Below are 22,493 nucleotides of genomic sequence, written 5' to 3' on the forward strand. Positions count from 1 at the left end.
CATGGGTAGTTCGGGACATATGTGCATGTGACCACCAGGAAGGTGAAGGCAAACTATATGGACCTTGGTCTTTTTTGTCTAGCATTTCTTATGTTCTTATGAAATTAAGAAACACTAGTAATGCTTGAATAATAGTCAGGATCCTGAGAATATTAAGTCATGTCCAATCAATACACTGATAGAGCTCTCTCTCTAAGATGGAAGAGATGGTCCACTTTCAAGTCTGCATGAGGTAACTGCCAATATGGTTTTCAAACTTTTTTGAGGTTCAATTGTAGGTATGCTTGATTAGCAGTCTAACAATTATTAACTACACAAACTGGTTCAGATAATGCTCATTTTATTTCCTTTTAATGGGACACTTGTATTCTTTGAAGCATTATTACAGCTGCAACCAAGATTAACATTACACAACTTCCCAGCAACCATGGCCAATACACCTGCACTTCTTCACCTGAAAAAAAAGTTTTCAAAAAACAATTTATTTTTTCCATCTTGTTAATTGGTTCAACTAATTTGTTACCTCCTGTTGAGATGGCTAGTGCAGGCATTTTAGTATAGTTTCTTAGAGCTGATTGTGCAAGTTTGAGCCATGGAATTTAAAGTTTAGTTAAGGGTTCACTAATATTAAGTGCTGAAAGGGTATAAAGTCAAATGAAGTTAGCCATACAAAATGTGAGGTTTGTAATGGGCTAAAGTCTCACTAAACTGTTGTCAATTAACAACACATTTGTTGAAGGACAATTTGGAATGGATAGGTTAACGCACTTGCTGAAATGGCCAATTATACATTTAGATGTCCACAACTATGCACAGCTTGATTCAATACTCACTGTGCTTAATGCCCTTAAATTTTTCAGTAGTTTCACCAGAAAGAATCCACACTTCACCTAGAGGTACATAGCTTTGAAAGAGATCTGATCCAGTCTTCTTGCCTATAAAAATATCAGCATTAATTGAAGAGAAGGAAAGTCCACTCATAACCACACACAAAAAATGAAAAATAATTACCAATTGTTCCTGGTGTACACTGTCCATTGCAGAATGAATTAGCCACTTGTTGTTTAGTATTACACATCACTGTGCTGCAGTGGAAATACACCTGCAAAAAATCAATCATTCAATAAACCACCATAAACTCACAACATTCAGACATACATACACCAACCTTAGCCACTTACTTTTTTAGGCAAGTTAGTTTGGTTAATGGTTGGCATTTTTAATTCAACTTCAAATCTTTTCAAGTGGTGAGGATATTGGCTCATTTCATTGTTGTTGGATACTGGATGAAAGACAGTCATGAACATTTCTTCCTTAGTTCCACAACTGTTGAGAGAATATGGAAAGGTAATGTTTAGTTCTAAGAATAAATAGGTAGCAAGATCCACTCATTTCAATACTTGCCCATTCTGAATTATAATCCTCTCCGGTAAGCTATGATGATCAGGAGATTCAGTTATCCAGCAGCGATCTAATAATAATTCAGTTTGGGGGCCTTGGTCACTTAGTTCAACTTCAAAATATAGTGAATCAGTCCAGTATTTCACAACTGGGTATTCATCTTCTCTGTAGAAGTCCAGATAAGAAGCGTCTGAAAAGAAAAACTAGATGAAACAATTTTGAAACGGACAAGTATCAAAGTTCTGAAATGAAGGTTCAACTTACTTTTATAAATTCTTGAATGTAGGTTCAAAGTCCATCTTGGCTGCTTGCGTCCTATAAAGTGCCACTGGATTAATCAGATTGCAATAAGTCATAAAGCACTTTGCCTCAAAGTTTAGACTAAAATGCCCATGTACAGTACTAGTTTAGTCAGTCAAAGACTTCTCCATAAGATCAATGCAGCAATTACTCTGGCTCAGCAGATTGTATGCACACACCAGAAGCAAAGTTGTGGGTTCAAGCCCTATACTGGAACTTCTGAACTTAGTCTAGGCAGACATGCTAATGGTCATTTAAATATTACATGGCACGATTTGAAACCATAGAAATTTACAGCAGAAGCGGCCATCCACCGATATGCTGGCTCCCTCAAGCAATCAACAACAACAACAACAACAAGATTCCATTTATAGAGCGCCTTTCACGTCAGGAGGACGTCCCAAGGCACTGCACAGTTGGGTCATGACCCGAGCAGGGGGGAAATGGTCAGGGTGAGGGGAGGGAAGGGAGGGAGAGAGGAGGGGGAAATGGTCAGGGTGAGGGGAGGGAAGGGAGGGAGCGAGGAGGAGGAAGAGAGTCGAGAGGGGAGCTGAAGGCACGGTCAAAGAGAAAGGTTTTGAGACCGGCCTTGAAGGAGGAAAGGGAGGAAGCAAGGCGAAGGCACTGGGGGATGGAGTTCCAGAGCCTCGGGCTGAGAGGCTGAAGGCCCGACCACCGATAGTAGGGCGTTGGGCGGGGGACGTGGAGCAGACCGGAGCCAGAGGAACGGAGGGTACGGGCAGGTAGGTAGGGGGATAGTAGGTTGGAGAGGTAGGAGGGAGCAAGGCCGTGAATGGCCTTGTAGGTGAGGATGAGGATCTTGAAATCAATCCTCTGGGGGATGGGGAACCAGTGGAGGCGAGCGAGGGTGGGAGTGATGTGGTCCCGAAGCCTGGTGCGGGACAGTACACGAGCTGCAGAGTTCTGAATGACCTGCAGCTTGTGGAGGGAGGTGGCGGGAAGGCCGGCGAGGAGAGAGTTCCCATAGTCCAGCCTTGAGGTGACAAAGGCGTGAAATCCTTTTAGTCCCATGCTCCCTGTAGCTGATTCATAAAGTATTTGTCTTGTTCCCTCTTAATTGTTAATATAGATTCTACCTCAACCAGTGCTCCTGGCAGGGCACTCTATATCCCAATTGTTTAGCGTGAAAATTCCTAATCTTTCCATTTGCTAGTTTACCATATTAAATTGATGCCCTCTAATTACTGATTTGGAGGAAATAGTTTCTTCCTATATTATCTATCCAAATGTCTCAATTTTGAAGACCTCTATCAGGTCACCCCTCAACCTTTATTCCAGCAGAAAAGTCCCAGTTCCTCCAGAGGCCATATCACGCATCCCTGGTGTCACACTAGAAATATTCTAACTGATCAAACTAACGATTTATACAAGTTTAGCATCATCTCATTGGTTTTATATTCTATACCCAGTTTATAAAATTTAAGATCCCATTACACACATTAATCCCCATCCCAGTCCCTTTGATCTTCTGCTTCTTTTAATATTTTTTCACCCAGAATATACTTGTTCTTATCTGCATTCAGGTTTTCATTTGCCATTTCTCTGCCTAATCAACTAATCTATCCATGATCTTAAAGGGAGTTCATCAGGCAACAATCCTCCAGTTGGTCATTCACCTCATGGAGGCAAGATCAGGGTGGGGAAAGAAAAACAAACAGGGACATTGGTGTACACAAGTTGCTGTTGCAATCTGCCTACCAATAGTCACTGCACATTTTCTAGTAAATCCTGAGAAGTGCTTGAGAGACTGATTAAGGGCTACAGCAAATTAATTACCTTTAGTCAACTAGGTGTATAACATGAAAAAACCCATCATCATGGAGGAGTACTCATGTGCATTGACCACCCCTCCATATGTCTGGAATGCACACCTCCTGGAGGGATAATCTGCTTACCTACTTCTTAAAAAAAAATACTAGTTCTGAACTCTACTGGGAAAAGGTTAGGAGGCTTGGAGACCCTAGAATGTGTTAGGATACTGCTGGAGTTTAGCTAGCGAAGACCCTATGGTTTGCCAATGAGAGGACTGTCTGGCAAGCTTCTATTGTTGACAATCTAGGAGCAACGTAGGCATTAGGGTTTTGGGTTAACAGGAGGCAATTGGGAAGAACCTCAGCCCCAGTCTGCTCCTTCAAGTTCTGCTGTAAAGCCAGACAGAGTTGATCATCAGCAATGCCTTGCTCAGAACTGAGAGGGTTGACTTGATTCACATCGTTGTCAAGTACAGCATAGAGCCAGTTCATGCCAACTGGACAATTTACTTTCCCTTCAAATGGAGTGTCCACTCCAAATTCTTTAGTTCAATTGGATGCAATACGATCAATTTAATATTGCACAGTTACCTCTCACAATATACCAGTCAGTTGCTGCAGGAGCAGAAACAATCAAACTTTTCTTATAGTCTCTGGCAAACCCAACAACCAGGGTCTCATTTATTTGATAATGACAAGAGACAGTCAACCTGCAAGAAAGTAAAAAAATCATTGGCTCAAAATGTAGAGATCAGTTTAAGGCACCAACAGGGGGAAATATCTATTCAAGACACCCACCGGTATTCAGGGTCTCTGGTTATCACTGGGGAATCAACGGGTATCAATTCTCTTGGATATGAAACTTCATTCTCATAAATCAAGTAGTTTCCTTTAATCTAAAGAGGAATGGATAAATAAAAGTTCCAGTAAAGCTAGATATTTTATTTACGCTGCCAGCACATGTGGAAATTTGAAACATTTAATATATAAGCAATATTGACTATAACCTCCAAAACAACATTCTTGACTCACCATGTGAGTAGTGCCACAACTATCAACATTAAATCGGAAGAATGCTTTATCCTGATCAAACTCTTGTGGGTGACATTTTCCATCTTTCAGCACCATCTTACCAGGGTCTAAATCAGGTACCGTCTCTACCACAGCCACCACTGCCATAGTTCCATTTGGAAAGCACACTGGAAGAGGGGGGGGAAAAAAAAATCACAAGTGGAATCCAGATCAGTCTTGGTGACCATTGAAGTACAGCTAGTTAAGATTCATAGTTACCTATAAATTCTACGGTAGGAAATTTGCAGGACACAAAAAAGTTGATTTCAATACCCGGAGTATTTTTGGACTTCAAAGTCAAGTTGAACCGAGCTTTAAAGCTATAGAGATTCAATTCCTGCAGAAAAAATAAAACTGAAGATCAAGTGTAAAAACAAAATACTGATTAAACACCAGTCATCTATATTACATACCTCGGTTATTACACCTGCTGCAGTGTGTGGGATACCAAACAGGATGTGTGTACCATTATCTATCAATGCATAGCTGTTTTCATCTGCAAATTTTGGTGTTATAAGTGTATTGCCAATAAATGGAAGCCAGTATGCCTTCAAGTTTCCATAGTTAACCAGCAAATACAGATTCTTTGCATCACAGGATGCAACAGCCTTGGGAATCACTGGAGAGAAAAAAATAAATATGCTTAGTTTCCTACATGACAATTCACTCTGTTCTTCAGAATTTCATTACTCACCAATATCTTGCACTTCATGGATTATTTGGATATGCTTGATAAAAGTATCATTTTCTGGCAGGACAGTCAAAGTGTAGATTACATCAATGATATACTGTCTAGTGTCAGAATGTACATGCTGAAAGAAACACATTGAAAGTGGTACAACCAAATAAGATCAAAATTGTATTACAGGTTGGATATTCTAATCAATTTGCAGGATCACATTAAGATAACATTCCAAAATGCTCATTTGAGATGCAAGCACTCACTGAGAAACCAAGTTTGACATATCTGCAATATCTGCAAAGGCCAGTTACCAGAAGTCCAACAAACATAACAGGGATGCAGAATGTTCCAATAGCAATAGTGAAAAGGAAAAAGTCATCTTCCTCTTGCATTGGGAAGGAGTGATCAGCTCTGCAAGTTGTTTAACTGGATATTATTGTTAACATTTTGCAGTAAACGTTCAAGACAGTCTCCTTTCTTTCCAGATGAATTTAAGTCATATATTTTATGACAAAGACCCATATACCCCAGATTCTGGCTCTCCCAAATGTTTGTCTTAAAAAGCTTGTAGGTAGGGAACATAGCAAGGGTTTAATTCCAAACTGATCCCAAGTTATAAGTAATACTTGGTAAAATGATAATTCCAAATACCTTGGTGTGATGTGATCCAAGGTCTATTTCTGCAATACAAATTGTAATAGAATGTCCCGAGGTGCTGGACAGTTCTGGGCCAAGTTGGTGGCCAATGGGGTTGAGGAAGGTGACTGAAATGCAAAGAGGAAGGTCTTGAGGTGAACCTTGGAGGTGAGGGAAGGGATGAATCAAAGGGGCTCTGGGATGGAGTTCCAGAGAGTGGGAGCAGGTATGCTGGAAGCCTCACCGGTTTTTTTTTTGGGGGGGTGGGTGGTGGGGGATAAATAAGAAAGAAATATGGGAGAGGCTTCCATAAAACTTTTGTATTGACTAATCTGAATGTTTGGAACATTTAATGCAGAACTTCCTGAATTGTTATTAGCTAGAAGGCAGTCCTTAAATGATTGTATCAAACATTACAAGTTATTCCTGTAGAATTTCTGAAATAGACATTAGGTAAGTCTCATTAAGGGATTTGAAGAAGCGATGGGTAAATGGAGTTGAGGTACAGATTAGCCATCATCTAATAGAATGGTGGAACAGGCTTGAGGCACTAAATTGTCTACTCTTGTTCCTAATTTTAATATTGTTCCCATTAATTATGTACTCCAACAACAACTTGGATTTATATAGCACCCCTCATGCAGGGTAGCGTTCCAGAGCACAATAGTATAATTAGGTATTAGAGACCAATTTGTAATTTGAACCAGACCCAAGAAAATTCTTCATTTGAGGTATGTGGCAATATGACCATTCGAAGCCCATGTAGTCATGGCAATGTTAAGAACTTACCTTTTGCTGTATATGTATGTTATCAAAGGGAACTTCCAATATGTAGGCTTTAGTATTGTTAGGTAATGCAATTTCATAAATTTTGAATCCTATTTTGTCTACTTGATCCACTGTAACTATTTTCATGCCTATAGTTACAGTTATGAGGTCTACATCTTGAAGAAAATATCCAAGTGTAACATTGAAGACTCGTGTTTCTGGAATGGTGTCTGAAAGAAAGATTTGATATGAAAACAATCTTTCCAGCAATTCTTTTCCCAACAAAGTGCTGATTTTATCTCATTACTTACTATTGATCACAATGAGTGGTTGAGGCATGAAGGGAGTAACAACTGGATGAATCACTGTGTATTTGGTCAGTTCCCAGGTGTCGTCCTTCCACTGATGTTGCATCATCAGATCTATGTAATATTTGATACCATACTGTCCTTCAGATACATAGCTCTGAAACCATATTATGCAGTTTAAAAAGTTTTAACAGAAGGTAGATACAATTAGTTGAAGATACAGGAATAGAATTGCACATCTTCTAATTACAAACCATTGTTAAGGACAATTACAAACCTTGTAATATCCACCCTCTGCTCCAACAGGAATGGTAGCAACAATATTTGTATCATTATACTCTAGTGTATAGTGTCTCTTGGTTATTGTGGTTTGATCCAGAATTGTATTGTTGACTCCTAGAATGATACTATTGTCAAAGAACTTTTCAATTTCAAGACTCAGTGGAGGAATTGCTCTTGGAATTGTCCAAGTAATTGCATTCTGTGTGAAGGTGGTGCCATCTAACAAAAAGATAAGTAGTTTACATTGGTTAACATTCTTCCAACACATTAAGATAGACAATAAGTTTATAGTAGTAGTGTTGCAAAAGTAATCCTGCTCAATACAAGATGAACTGCAGATTTAGACTCGTGAACCTTTGCCCACAAATATACAGTTAATTCACTTTACAGTATTTCCCACTATTGCCTTCTTTTGTCTTGCACCATCAACACCTCTGATCTCATTATCTCCTGTCCTCCACCTAACATTTTTCTTTGTCTTTCTTTCCCTGCCCCCTTCTCTGCTCATCCTTATAATCTGCTCCCTTCCAACATCTCTCAGTTTTGACCTGAAATGTTAACTCACTTTTCTCTCTCATAGATGCTGCGTGATCTGCTGTGTGTTTCGAATGACTTCTGTTTTTATTACAGTATATTCTGTGAAGCACTGATGATAGCACAGCCAGTCTGGCTCATCAGCAGGACTTGGAAGGGCAGACCAGTCACTGGCAGCAGGGAGTCATCCCACTCAGCTCCTGGTAACTCTGCAAGCCAAAGCCCTATTGTGTGCGGTGTTCCTAACTGGTCAAGCAGTGGGAAAGCTTGTCAGACAGCAATAAAGATTAGTTAACTGGCAGGCCTATTTGTACAAATGACTCAACATTAAATCTGAACCAGGAATATGATACAAGATGGTTTAGATTTACTTTTGGAATGACTAAATTGATAACTTAGATATTCAAAGGATCTCCAAGCCATTTATCATTCCAGGAATTAATCCTTTAGCATTCACCAAGGTCGCGGTTGTAATAAATACAACTACTATTTTATGTTCTCATCTAATGATTGTTTGCAAACAACCTATTAAATTTACAATCTAGTAAATGAGCATCAATTGTAATATTTTACAGTAAGATTGATATAAACTAACTGTATCCATGTCACTACACTGTATTCAAATGCAACCTAGATTTCTGTCAAATAAATCTTCAGAGATTCAGTACATTAGAAGATATGGGGTTGCTTAAAGCTTAGTAAAGAGACTCGGCATCATCGTTTTGTGGAGGTCAATAAGAAAACTCATGCTGCAAAGGTTATCTGAGCAAACACTTGTATCCAGGACCATGGGTGGCATTTACTATTTAAGACAACTGCTTATAGGCTGAGCCAAAAGAAAAGTGCGGCCACAATTTTCCCATGGAATCTACAAAACCCGACACTCTCCACAAAAACTGGTGAGTTGACCGAGCCAGGCCATTCACTGCTACAGGGGTTGTTGGCTGGTTGATTGGCGCGCTCTTGACCAACAGCAATTGAGGATGGCACTTCCACCCAATGGCAGGCGGCCTAACTTCATTGGTATTGCCATCACCCAATGGTGGTCCAGGTAGAGAGTTGAAGGGGCCAATAGGTGTCAGGTAGGTGGGTGGGAGCTTGGACAGCCATGCTGGTCGCCCTTGAGAATCATAGAATTATACAGCACAGGAGGCAATTTGGCTCATCATGTCTGTGCCATCTCTTTGAAAAGAGCAATCCAAATCAATCCCTTTACACTGCTCTCTTCTCTTAGCCCTGCAAGCTCATCCTCCCCAAATAATTATATACTTTTCTCTTAAAGAAGTCCCTCATTCCTGGTACCATCCTGGTAAATCTCCTTTGCACCTTCTCCAATGCATTGACATCCTTCCTAAAGTGTGGTGCCCAGAACTGAACACAGTACTCTACCTGAGGCCTAACCAGTGTTTTATAAAGGTTTATCATAACTTCCTGACTTTTGTATTCTATGCCCCTATTTATAAAGCCTAGTATCTGTATGCATTTTTAACAGCTTTAACATTTTTATCTACCTGTCCTGCCACCTTCAAAGATTTATTTATATGAAACCCCAGGATTCTCTGTTCCTTCACCCTCTTTTCAAAATAGTACCTCCTCTCAAATTATTTTATTCAATTTCTCTACCCTCTTACGATATTGTGGCATTGGCTGCATTCTCTGCATCTGTCTTCACAAAAAAAGTACTCATTCAATACATCAGCCATGCCCTCTGCCTCCACAAAAAGATTTCCTCTTTAGTCTCCTCTGGACTATTTTATTATCTTCTGTATTTTGGACTTGACATTTATCATAAGCCTCCTTTTTCTGGTTAATTTTAATCTCAATTTCCTTATTCATCCAGGGTGGTTTGGATGCTCTAACTTTCCCCTTTGCGGGAATGTATTTGTTCTATCTCCAAACTATCTTCTCCTTGAAGGCTCATTAGCTGTTTTACCTGCTAATCTTTCTTTCCAGTCCCCCTTGGCTAGGTCCCTTTTTAACTCGCTGAGATTAGCCCTCTTCCAATTGAGTATTTTCACATTTGATTGCTCCTTTTCCCTTTCCATAGATATTCTAAACTTAATGATATTGTGATCACTGTGATCCAGGTGCTCTTCTACTGAAACCTGCTCAGTTTGGTGGGAAATGATGGGAGCTGCCATCTCTAATAATGTGTTTGACTGCACATGCAAGGATATCAAGCCAGCCAATTCCTGTACTAAAAAAAAAATCAGGATCATTGACATTGGGAATGGGGGGGGTGGAGGAGAGAGAGAAATAGCAGTGGTCTGCTTCCATCACATGGGAAACAGGACTACAAGATCCCCATGATTTTGAGCATATTAAACTTTGGTAACTATAAATAGCTACTGTACTGTTTTACTCCTTCTCTAAACCAACACCACCACTGGCTCAGAGCTCAGTGTTATCGCAAGTTGTGGGTGGCCTTTGGGATATGTTTTGGGCCACTTTTGGTTTGGTTTAACACCTCTAGAAACCGGGCACAAAGTGAATGAAAGCAGGATGTTCCCAGCCACCAGTTCACTTTGCTTTTCACTTCTCTCCCAGGTTCAGAGCCTCTCCTCTGGCCTTCCCCAAACAATCATGTACATACAACAAATGTAGGTTAGCAGTAAAAGTTGCCTCTCAATAGCACCAATCAACCCCCGCAAAATTTGTCAAATTTCTCCTTGGGAATTCCAGCTGCTTGGAACATCCTCTTGATGTGAAAGGCACTATACAAATGTAAATTGTTGTGTCAAATTCCCCTGCAATTTTTGGCAAATATTTCCACAGTTTTCTATTGGCTATGCTTATAGATAAACAGTCACTCATGGGTTATAATATAGCAAAAGTACTATTAAACTGGGGGCTGGGGGGGGGGGGGGTCACTGCCTTGCATGCATTATGTCTCGAGTTCTTGGCCTGAACACACTTTTTTAAAAAAACTAAAAACTAGCAAATTATGCAGCATTCAAAGGCTAAGCAGTAGAGTCAGAATGAAGTCAACTCTAACCCACATCAGGGACAATGTGTGCATAACTAAGAGTATTATGCATCCTGGCTTAGTAGTGCGACTGCGTCATCATGGTACCAGAAGAAAGTAACTTGTCACCTTAGTGGTTTAAATGAAGCAAATGGGGTGGAGAGAAAGTGGGGTGAAGAAATGCAAAGACTTCACAATATCAGTTTACTTACCAACAGGACAGGCTACAGCTGTATCAATCAAGAAAATCAGCCATTTCTGTTTGTAGAAGGTGGTTGATCTGATGGAAGATACTGACACACCGTGGATCTATACAGATCAGAGACAGTTGTTGCATGGCAAAGACCATTTGGTACACAGCTATTTTGCAATGTTTTTAAAAAAAAGTACTCACCATCATCAGCTCAACTTCTGTTGTGTTGTATGGAGCTCTCAATACAAGTCGAGCTACAGTTGTGTCAATTCTATAGCCAAGCTCAGTTGTCTCATTCACCATCATGGTTTTCATTCCTTCAAGAAGGTGAAATACAACTTGCCATATTGCACTTTCAGCTTCTTGGGCCTAAAAAGCAAATAGATTGGTGCCACTGAGGGGAACTAGAACAATAGTTGTGAACAAATAAATAGTTTGGAAAGTAACTTACTGATGGAATGGCTGCTATCCAGTCTTCATGGTAATCATCTTCAATTCCTGGTATAATCCTTTGTACAGACACCTATACCAGTCCCCAAAAGAGTGAAGTGTTATTCCTGAACTAAATGGAGCATTTTAAGCATGACTCCTTAGTGGATTACGTCTTATTGAATGACACAATAATGGTTTGTTGCTGAAGAATTTGAAGCAGTGTTGGTATTTACCAAATAATTCCAATTAATGCCATACATTTAATCTGAGTGGGACACTTCAAGTTGTGAGTAACCGCTACAATTAAAAAAAATCTGCAGTGAATACTGCATCTAAGGCAACAGAGACATGAATTCAATCAAAGGTAAATTCTTTCAACCTAATCAATTAACTTGCCTTTTCACAATAAAAGGCTTCATTAAATACCAGATATGTTTATCCAGCAAATATTTCATTCCAGTGATCAAAGTTAACTTCCTTCATAATATGAAGCCATTTACAGCAAGATTTTGGTGTAAAAGAGTACTCTTCATTCTCAAGACACCTGAAGGGACCTCATAGATGTACCAAATTTGAAAATGGGATAAAAAATAAACCCAGAACAATACTTTAGAATGCAGTAAGACAGTAGACAGTTTAGAGTTGCAAAAGGCAAATTCAGGGCAGATTCTCGGAAGTATTTACCTAGAAAGTAACCCTGGACATCATCCAAATCAATCTTGTGATGTGTCCAAACAGCTTCCATTGTTCTAAGCTCCAGGATTGGAGTTGGACCTCTAGATCAGTGTGGCTGGCATGTCACAAGTGGTCCCTCTGACTAGAAGTCTGTCAAATAGATCTTGCAACACCATTTAAACTGAGTTTTTCCCAGTGTCCTGGTCAATAATCCCTCAAGTAAAGTTGGTCTTTCACATTAGCTTTTGTGGGACACAGCTGTGCACAAATTGTCTGTCACATTTGCTACAAGATGTTTACTGTAAAGTGCAGTGACTCTTAGAGTATTTTGAATTTTTTTTAAAAAGGCTCTTTTTTAAAAAAAATAGCATTTAGAGTACCTTTCAATTCAGCAGGCCATTTCAAAGTGCATACTCTTAAGCATGCTAATGGTTTCCAAACACATTAGACACTCACCCACACAAAAAAAGTTTAGTTTCCACAGCAACACCTCACTAGTCCAATGTCCAATTATGCTCAAATTGAGAAATGAATCAAATGATCTACTTCAACGGGAAGAAAAGTTTCTTTCCTTCCCAAAGGGGTGGAGGAACATACATGGTAAGCCAAACATTTCTGTACTGATACATACTTCCATGTAATTTTTTTCACATAGGATTTCCCTGGTCATCCAAGGATAATATGAGCACTTCATGGTGTGTTGATATGTTTGAGCCGCAGTCATGTCACTGGTTGCAGAGATTTGAATTTGGACCGTCAGTGTAAACATTTCATCCCCCTAAAAAGACAAATTTGAATGTTTTAGCTAATGTTGGAATCAGAAATACATTATTGCTTAATACTATTTTATTTTAATTAGAAATGCTTATGCAATCATTAAGTCTGCATTGGAATGATTATAGACACTATAAGCCTAATCAGAATCAGCAAAAAAATAACATATTGTTGAGTTTATCAGAGTATGACTTGTTACAGAGTAGTTTTTAATACCTTTAGTTGAAATTTATGGAAAATGTCAGATTGTGAACCTGGAAGAGTTAAATTGGTTCAGAAGTAAGAAATGCGTTTGGTACAGCTGCACCTCTTTTGTTAGTTGTTGATGTAATGATCCTGCATTGTTTTGGTTAGAATCAGCTTGTGAGTACCGTATTCAAAGACGGTCCCAGCTTGTTTAAACCAGCCTGAAAACAACCATCAGGTGGGTGAGAACGTGCAGATTCACATGGACCATTCTCCATTTTAAAAAAAAATAAGCTTTACTTTGTTATTCAGAATTTATCATCTGAGTGTTCAGCTCAAGGTAGTTAGAGAGTGACTAAGTTCTCTGCTCCTCCAGAATGGCAGAACTTCTACCTGAGGTTTTGCAACTCAAGCCACTTAAACTCAACTATTCCAAGATTCCAGCAACATTGAAAAGAAACCCCCCCCACAAAAACAAAAAACAGAAGAACTGCAACGATACAAGAAAACAGCTGTAACACAACTGCTAGGGATTCAACTTTGGTTCTTTGATTCAACATCCACAGCTCAGAGTTATTGCTACAACTGGCTGTACCTTCAAATGAGCAAGAAATGTTTGTCTATTGCTTATGAATTTTGATAGTCATTACAGGAACATTGCTATATGAGCAAAACAGCAAATAGTTTGTTGTAACCTTGCCTATTATAACTATGTTATTGAACCAATGCAACTTCTCTGCCTCAAGTAAATGAGCTTTGAAATATAAAATACAAATGACTTTGGTTCCATTGCTCACAGGTTCCAAATATAAAATTTCAGCTAACAGAATAAGCTGGTGTTTTCTTTGTCCCTGGCTGTAGAAATATGGTTAACTCCACTGCTAGCCAACAACTACAACTTGGATTTATATAGCATCCCTCATGCAGGATAGCATCCTAGAGCCCTTAACAGTGACACAGCATGATGCCAAGCCAGGGGGAGGTGACCATAGGCACCGTCGAAGAGGAAGGTCTTTAGGCACAACTTGAAGATGGGGATGGAGGGGGGCAAGGTGGAGGGATAGAAGAAGTGTTCCAGAGTGCAGTGGCTGAAAGCGGGGCCAACAATGGTACCTTTTAACTGTACCTTTGAAGCCAACATTGTATCTTAGTTGAAGATACAGTAAGAGGCAACTGGATCTCAGTAATTGTAATTTCAAACATTTAACAGCCACTGAATAACTACACTAGAAATGTAAAATCCTTTCCTTTTTTTAAAAAAACTTCAGTTTTCACAGTTGGGCTTTTTGTCAATAGCAGGTAGCAATTCTGCAACTTTTTGGGGTCAATGTAGAATTTTGTTCCATTAACAATCTTGCATTCATTTTAAGGATTATTCTGGACTCATCTTCAATAAACTCAAAGAGCAGATTGGGTCACTAAGGGGTTTGTCAGAACCAAGTTTATTCCCACCAGGAGGCAGCAAATGTTATTGCAAGATACATGGCAGTAATTAGAACCGAGGGATAAACAATAATCTTTGGATTTGATATAGTGCCTTATCACTTTTTCAAGACATCTCAAAGCACTTCACAAAAGACTATTTTGTGGGCACAACGCAACAGCGATTTGCGCAAAGTAGTGTCCCATAAACAGTGGGATTTCCAGCAACTGCAGTATTTTGTGTTTTATTCCATAAACAGTCTTGGATTGAATGACCAAATCGTTATTTTTTAAAAAAAACATTTTTGAAGGGTTTATTCCGAAGTAATGTTCAAACAAGCTGTGCTATGAAATAAACCTTATGTTGTTTATACAAGAATAAATCTTAAAGCCAGATGTTCTCCCAGTTAACTGCTCCAGTTAACAAGCAGTTACCTATTTCACCCACAAAATATAGTCAATTCACTTTACAGTATATTCTGAAGTGCTTTGAGACATTTCAAAGACACAATATGGCACTATAACAAATGCAAGGATTATTATTATTACTATTATTCCATTTGTGTAATAAAGTATGCAGGCAGCGCCCTCTCACCTGGTTCTCCACTAGACATGCCATCACAGAGGCACGTAAATCAACGTTACCAAATGGATCCTCGGAGATAGTGTAACCACATTCAGTTGCAAAAAGGGGCGCAAGTGGGTAAATTTTTCCGACTGAATCTAATTTTAAAAAAAACACCTTGGATTAGAAGAGACTCAAAAAAGCCTGGTCCCCAGTACCATCTGCACGGACTTACCAGCAACACCCAGAGACCAGAAGTGTAGGAAAGAGCCATTCAGCCGCATCCAGAAGAGACGATCATAGCAGCCACTTTGCAGGAGACCTGTTACGGGGGGGGGGGGGGGGGGGGGAAGAGGAGGCACATTAGCAAAGCAACGTTTAAAGAAAACGGAGAGGGATTCCGATAAAGTGAGACTATAACCTGGAGGCGGCGAAAGTAATTCCATCCATGTGCTGGAGACAAACCCCATCAGAATCAGAGTAACCCTGGGGAGAGAGGACAGTCAGTGAGCACAACACCAGCATGCATTGGAAACGCACACTGATTTATTTAGTTATTTATTCCTTCCAACACTCAGCCTTACCCAAAAATTATGCTCATCTTGCACAAACCCCTGGTGCAACTTTGCTAAACTGGCAAGTTATATCACTCCCTCCTAACATTAAAATCCCCCCCCCCACAACATTTAACCTACACCTAGCTTTTTAAGTGCCTTAAACTGGACACATGCCACACCCCCAGATCAGCGGGTCTCCTATTCAGTAGATTCTCAACCAGGATTTAAAAACCAATCGGAAGGCACTCTTTAATCTGAATCGATCAGCAGTTAAGTAGTTTCACGAGTGATCACAACAGAACCTCCAAGGGGTGGAATGCATTAAAACTGAACATATACAACGTGGGAACATAAAACTGTTCAAATCTCTGAACTCCTGTTTCCATTTCTCGGTTCATCGGATAAGACTAAGAAAGAGATTAAAAACCAGAATGTTTTTAGTTCAGAATGAGTTCTCCAAAAATGAATATAATCCTAAATTATATTCCGGGATGGAAGAAAACTTTAGGCAAGTTTCCTTGCTTCATACGCCTCTGTTTACCTCACATTACGGAAGAATCCGTTTGTTAGTTGATTGGCGGATTGTTTTCTGGGTGTAATAATCCCTCCAAACAAAATAATTTGGTCAATCAATCCATGACTGTTTATGGATTGAGTGCAGACTTTGCTGCCACCTTTTGCCCAAAAATGAAGCAATCAGTCAACTTTACATTCTGTGAAGCACTTTGAAACATCTCAATGATGTGATTTGGTACCAAATCAAATGCAAGGATTATTGTTATCTTCAATATTTGGTTTTATAAATAGGGATATAGAATATAAAACCAAGCAGGTAATACTAAACTTTGATACATCATTAATTAGTCCTAAATTAGAATATTGTGGTCAGTATCCGTCACTAAGTGAAAGGACCTGGGTTCAATTCCCGGGCAGGGCAAAACCTTAGGCAAGTTTCCTTGCTCCACACACCTCTGTTTACCCAGAAATAAGTAGGAACCTGGTTGTTAGTCAACTGGAGGATCACTTTTCCAGGGATAATAATCCCTTCAAAAGAATAATAGATAAAATAATAATTTGGCCACTCAATCCACTACTATGTGTGGGACACTGCTGTGCGCAATTGGCTATTGAGTTTTGCCCACAAAATATATAGTAAATTCACTTTACAGTATATTCTGTGCAGTGCTTTGAGATGTTTTGAAGATGTGATAAGGTCTTCAAGACATCTGCAAGGATTATTATTATAACTAACTGCTCAGAAAAACTCCTTGTAGTTATCGATAGACTGCCACCTAATGCTTGAACCACTGTCTTGCCTGATGCATTCTAAACAGCTTGCAAGTGTTGTTTTTACTTCAAGGGTTCTTTCCCGTCTCTCTTGCCACAATTCCCAGGCAGCTGCACCTTATTATCTTAATGCATGCGCCATTACCATTACTACATGCTACTGATGGGGCAGTGTTGCAATCAGAAACTGCTCTAAATTTTAGTGTAATTACAATGATTTATTTGATCTTTTATTTTTATGTGTGAAGATAATGATGATTGATGCAGTGAGATACAGGTGTATGAGATTACAGGCATTGTGTGCAAAGATAAACACTTGATGAAAATAGCAGCTTGCGTTTATATACAATACAAAATTACATTTGTATTGTACCTTTCACACCGGGAGAATATCCCATATTGTGCTTATATGAGACAGTAATGTCTATTGCCCTTCACTGGGGTAGTGACTCGTAGCACTTAATAATGGTACAGTCTGATGTGAGCAGGGAAGAAAGGGAAGGTGACCATATCGTAGCTGAAGAGGAAATTTTTCAGGTGTGGTCTGAAGACAGGCAAAAAGGTGACAAAACAGAAGAATTGCTGCAGGGAGTTCCAGAGAGTTGGAGAATTGTCTGTGGATGGTGGAATGGAGGGATTGAGAATGTGCAGAAGATCTGAACCAGCAGGTTGGGTGTGAGCAAACATATTGCTGAATCTTGGTGACCTCTTATCATTATTTTGCATAACTTGTATCGACATAAAATAATAAGTTGCTCATAAAACAACATCAGATCAACTTTGCATAGGAATATTTATCCAGCTAAAATTAAGCTGCATGAAATTAGAAACAGTCTCAAAGTATGGATAGGATATTCATTGAGGTAAAAGGGATGTTCTCTGATTGATGGGCAGTGACAAGTGGTGCCCTACAGGGAATGGTACTGTTTACACTACATGAATGATGATCTAGAATTAGAAATGGAGTGGAATATGTCTAGATATGAGAATAACACAGATCCAGGTGTAAATTGTGAAGAACAGAGCAGAAAATTCCAGACAGCCATAAATAGACTAAGTTATGGGGTAGAACTGTGGTAGATGGAGTTGAATGTAATAAAATATGATGTAAGAATGGCGGAAGGGAATATATGCCAAGTGGAAAACCATGAGAAGAATACAACAACTACATTTGCATAGTGCCCTTCACGCAGGTAGCGTCTCAGAGCTGACCTGGAAAGGAATGGGATCTGACCAAAGGCACGGCTAGAAGAGGAAAGTCTTCAGTTCTGATTTGAAGATGGGCAAAGAGGGGGCAAGAAGGAGGGATTGAGGCAGGGAGTTCCAGAGATTCAGGGCATAGTGGTGAAAGCAAAGCCTCCAATGGTGGAGCGGAGGGGACTAGGAGTGTGCAGTAGATCTGAGCCAGTTGAATAAAAGTAATGGAGTGGGGAATGAGCAGATTGGAGAGCTAGAGAGGCAGGACATGAAGAGATTTGAAAGTGAGAGTGAGGATCTTGAAATTGATCTGTTCTGCAATAGGGAGCCAGTGGAATCTGGTAAGCTCTGGGGTGATGGGGTTGCAGAGCCTGTTATTGGTGAGAGCAGAGTTTTGAAACATTTGCGTAGATGAACAAACAGAATTAAGGGTGCAAGATTATAAATCATGAGAAGCTAGATTGCAGGTTCAGAGAGTAAACAAAAAGGCTAATGTGATAATGGACTTTATAACTAGGGAACTGGAATATAAAAACAAAGATATACATCTGCATTTGTATCTATCACTAAATAGATAGCTCTCTCAGAGAGTCAGAACAGGGCTGATAGGTTGAGTGCTTTCCTTCTAGCTGTAAATTTACAAGGTTCTGTGGTCAGACCTCATTTGGAGTACTGTGTTCAGTTTTGGACACCCAACCTTATGAAAGATATATTAACCTTTGATTATCATTTTAAACATGTTGTTATTTAAAATGTTAAATCACCAGGATCCAGATTTGCTGCTGTATTTTCTACCATCTATTTCCTTAATCGCAAGCATAACAAAAGTTAGGATTTTGAACTCTGGTAGTTTTTGCAGAGTGCTGACATTACATTACTTAGGTCATTGTAAGAACACGTGAAAAGTTAACACACAACAGAGGTGAACGTTGTGAACTCCACATGATGTAACCTCTCAAATGCGAAGCAGCTGTCAACAATCACCAGATAAGTACCTGAGATAAAGGAATTTAGTTGAGATGAGAGGCTGGGCAAACTTGGTTTATATTCTCTGATTCTGAGGTAGTGGGTAGGGAGGGGGAAGGTGATTGAGGTGAATAAAATAAAGCAAAGAATTGACAAGCCAGATAGAGAATTACTCTTTCCTCTGCTAGGGACATAGTCTTGCAGATTTAAAATTAGAGCTAAGCTACTTTAAAATGAAATCAGAATATATTTGCTCAAACAAAGGGCTGCAAGAATGTAGAAAACACTCCCCCAGAAGGTTCAGATTCATTTGGGTGTTTAAAAAGCCATCAGCCATCATCAGTGGTTATGTTCCTACCTTCTTTACGTCTGAAATCCCCTCTACCTACCCCTCTGGCCCCCCTCTACCCACCTACTATTAATCTCATTGTAACATCTATTTGTTGATGATTGTACCAATGATCACATCCCCTTTCCCCTCTCCCTTGCTCAGCATCTGACCCTGTCACTGTAAAGTGCTTTGAGATGTTATCCTATATAAATACAAGTTGTTGTCATATGTTTGCAAGTTGTTGTAGTCATATATTCACAACTACTTTTTCATGTGACACTTGAGCCACCTTGACATGAAATGTGCAACATAAATATAAATTTATATTGTAAATTTGAATGTATCATAGTGTGCTGCCAAATGACATTATGTGCTAAAAATAACTCGCTGATTAACTGATTGGGTTGTAAACTAAACAGCTCTTTAAGAGCTACAACACACAAATATGTTTTTTTCCATGCCCTAATGTCTTGAAAATTAACAATGATGGATCATATCACTGCATACGGGCACAATCTCTGCAGTATAGCAATATGGTTATGTTTTAGAGAAGTAGTGCACATTTATGTAGTGACTGACATTTATATAGTGCCCTTCACGCAGGGTTGCATCTAGGAGAGCTTAACTGTATGACCATCTCACCATAAAAGAGTTTATCTCACCACACTTTGTAACTGCGACTGCAAAATTAATATTAAGAAAGAAACAGTTCCATTGATTTTAAAAAGAGGGACCGGATTCAATTCCGGGCAGGGCGAAAACTTAGGCAAGTTATAATAATAATCATTGCATTTGATATAATGCCCTTATCATGCTTCTAGATGTCTCAAAGAGCTTCATAGAATATACTATAAAGTGAATTGACTATATATTTTGGACAGTGGGCGAAACGTGGCAGGGAATTATGCACAGCAATCTACAAACAGTCGTAGATTGAGTGACCAAATTATTTTTTTTGAAGAAATTATTTCCTTACTCCACATACCTCTGTTTACCTAACAGTAAGTAGGAACCCGGTTGTTAGTCAATTGGCGGATTGCTTTCCGAGTTAGTAATCCCTTCAAAAAAAAGTAATAATAATTCGGTCACTCCATGCATGATTGTTTGTGGGACACTCCTGTGCATAATTGGCTGCTGCGAATCGCCCACAAAGTATACAGTCACTACACTTTACAGTATATTTTGTGAAGTGCTTTGAGACTTCTCAAAGATAAGGTCTTATAAGACGCTGTATCAAATGCAAGGATTATTATTATTCAGGATTGGAACAGGTTGCCAAGAAACATAGCTGAGGTGAGAACATTGGATTAATTTAAAAAAACGTTTGATGCTGTGATGGAAGGACGGCTGGGTGGGTGTTGTGGGTGGATGATATCAGTTGGGCCGAAGGGCCTCTTCATTTGAACCAATTTGGTGATCTTGTGAACATTGGAAATGAACTGCTATTCAGCTGACAACTAGCAGAGATCTGCACAAGTATGAAAATTCTACTGTTCGATTCTGAGAAACTACTATCGTTATTTTGGTGGGACTGAATCCAAACAGACTGATGAATATAAGTACTGTTTAGGGCTTTATCGTCCTAAATAACATTTCATTGCTATTGAATTTGTTAAATAAAAGTTATTTTAGAACATTTATGAACTGGAATATTTTCCTGTTCATTTCGTCCCTTTAATTTTTTGTGTTTATTATTTAAATTTGTGTTATTGACATTTTAAATTTAGTTGTCAAACAATGGTCCCAATCAAAATGATTAGGTTTCAATTTGATTAATTGAAGTTCTTTTCGAATTACAAACAAAGTTTGGGTTTAGCTTTGCAGAGTTCATAATGATATAAGCCTACAGAATTTACCGGATTTGTTTTTCTGGTTTCTTTCAAAACCTGAAGAGGGAGCCATAACACTTGTGACTTTGATGTTCTCTGCTGCGATGATGGAACTAACTCCCTTGAATGCAAATTCAAATACAGAATTAGTCTTTGCTTGCTGATACAGGTTTATTGAAACATACATTAGGTTGTTGAGATCTGTAGCACAACTTCACAATTGGATGCTTGCAATCACCAAGGCTAAATTCTTGGGACATCTATCTCCGTTAGAGTTGCCAAATGACCTAACCGTATTAATACTGTCTAATATTTAAAAAGTCTCTTTGCCTATGTATCAAATAGGAATACATGACTGCTTATTTCCATTCCAATGTGGACTTTTGCTTACAAATAACTATTTGCTTGCTCTGAAAATACATATTTTATACCTAGTGTAATTAAATGTTACATACAAGTATTGTGTAATAGATATAACACACGGTATAACATATCTGTACTCTGTTAGACAATACATATTTTCAGTGCTGCAGGATGTGTCCTACCAAGTTGCACGGCTTTGAATGGAATTGTCATGGGGAGTGAAAGGAGTCAGTGTAACACAATCCATTATCAGATATTTTCCTGTTGTGGTGGAAAGCAGCACACACTTAACTAGAAAAGGCATGACAAACATATAATATGTGCCCTGATCACTTATACCCTCACTGTTTTTAAAAGCTGCTGAGGACAGAGCGGGCTTCCTTCATTGAATCACATGCGAGAAAAAATTCAGCTTGAATAATAGTCCCAATCAATACAGAAATCCTTACTTCTATAAGGGAGATACTCTTTCATTTAATTCCGTGAGTCAGTAAGCCTGGTTATCATACATGTGATCTTTAAGGTGAATCACACTTTGGGACAGACGATTGCAGATTTAAGATCCACATCTGGATTCGAGCTCAGAATATAGGCTGAAACTCCAGGGCAGGTCTTGGAGTGCTTCATTATTGGAGGTGGCATTCTTCAGACGAGAATATTAAAGCAAGATTCTGCCTGCCTGCTCAGGTGGCTATTAAAGATCCCATGACACTATTCGAAACAAGGTGGTGCAATAAATAACAGATTGCAATTGCCTTGTAAAAAATTACTGTGAAGCACTTGGAGATATTTTGGCAAGCTCTTTGTTTCTTTTTTCTTTGTTCAACTGTTCATTTGTTCATTCAACGAATGTGCAACAAATATATCACAGCCGTTAATGCCACAGCAATGGATATTACCAACACCAATGTTATATTGGACACTAGTTAAGATATCCAATATAACATTGTTAGATAATCAATAACAACAACATTTATACAGAATTTATATAGCCCCC

At 39.0% G+C, this 22,493-nt stretch overlaps 1 protein-coding gene across 1 annotated transcript; it reads right to left on the reverse strand.

Moving 5' to 3' along the window:
* Positions 1-1,336: 1,336 nt before the first annotated feature.
* On the reverse strand, positions 1,337-22,138 carry LOC103183151. Its single transcript, XM_042332797.1, has 17 exons — positions 22,043-22,138; positions 21,161-21,254; positions 14,997-15,124; positions 12,651-12,797; positions 11,364-11,435; positions 11,114-11,281; positions 10,932-11,028; positions 7,216-7,439; positions 6,942-7,095; positions 6,652-6,860; positions 5,239-5,356; positions 4,958-5,163; positions 4,764-4,881; positions 4,506-4,672; positions 4,272-4,369; positions 4,065-4,183; positions 1,337-1,591 (listed from the first exon to the last, which is right to left on the reverse strand). The coding sequence occupies exons 1-17, from the start codon at positions 22,136-22,138 to the stop codon at positions 1,389-1,391; spliced, it is 2,418 nt and encodes an 805-aa protein (XP_042188731.1). The 3' UTR covers positions 1,337-1,388.
* Between the last annotated feature and the right edge of the window lie 355 nt (positions 22,139-22,493).

The sequence above is a fragment of the Callorhinchus milii genome, unplaced genomic scaffold (genome assembly GCF_018977255.1).
Source record: "Callorhinchus milii isolate IMCB2004 unplaced genomic scaffold, IMCB_Cmil_1.0 Scaffold3, whole genome shotgun sequence".
Taxonomy (NCBI): Eukaryota; Metazoa; Chordata; class Chondrichthyes; order Chimaeriformes; family Callorhinchidae; genus Callorhinchus; species Callorhinchus milii.

Bases quoted from the DNA above. Each gene is read 5' to 3' on its own strand.
- LOC103183151 (XM_042332797.1), bottom strand. From the start codon at position 22,138: ATGCCACCTCCAATAATGAAGCACTCCAAGACCTGCCCTGGAGTTTCA. The intron at 21,255-22,042 runs GTCTGTCCCAAA...TTTGCATTCAAG, and splicing joins TGGATCTTAAATCTGCAATC to GGAGTTAGTTCCATCATCGC. The intron at 12,798-14,996 runs GTGAGAGGGCGC...TTGTCTTTTTAG, and splicing joins CATGTCTAGTGGAGAACCAG to GGGGATGAAATGTTTACACT.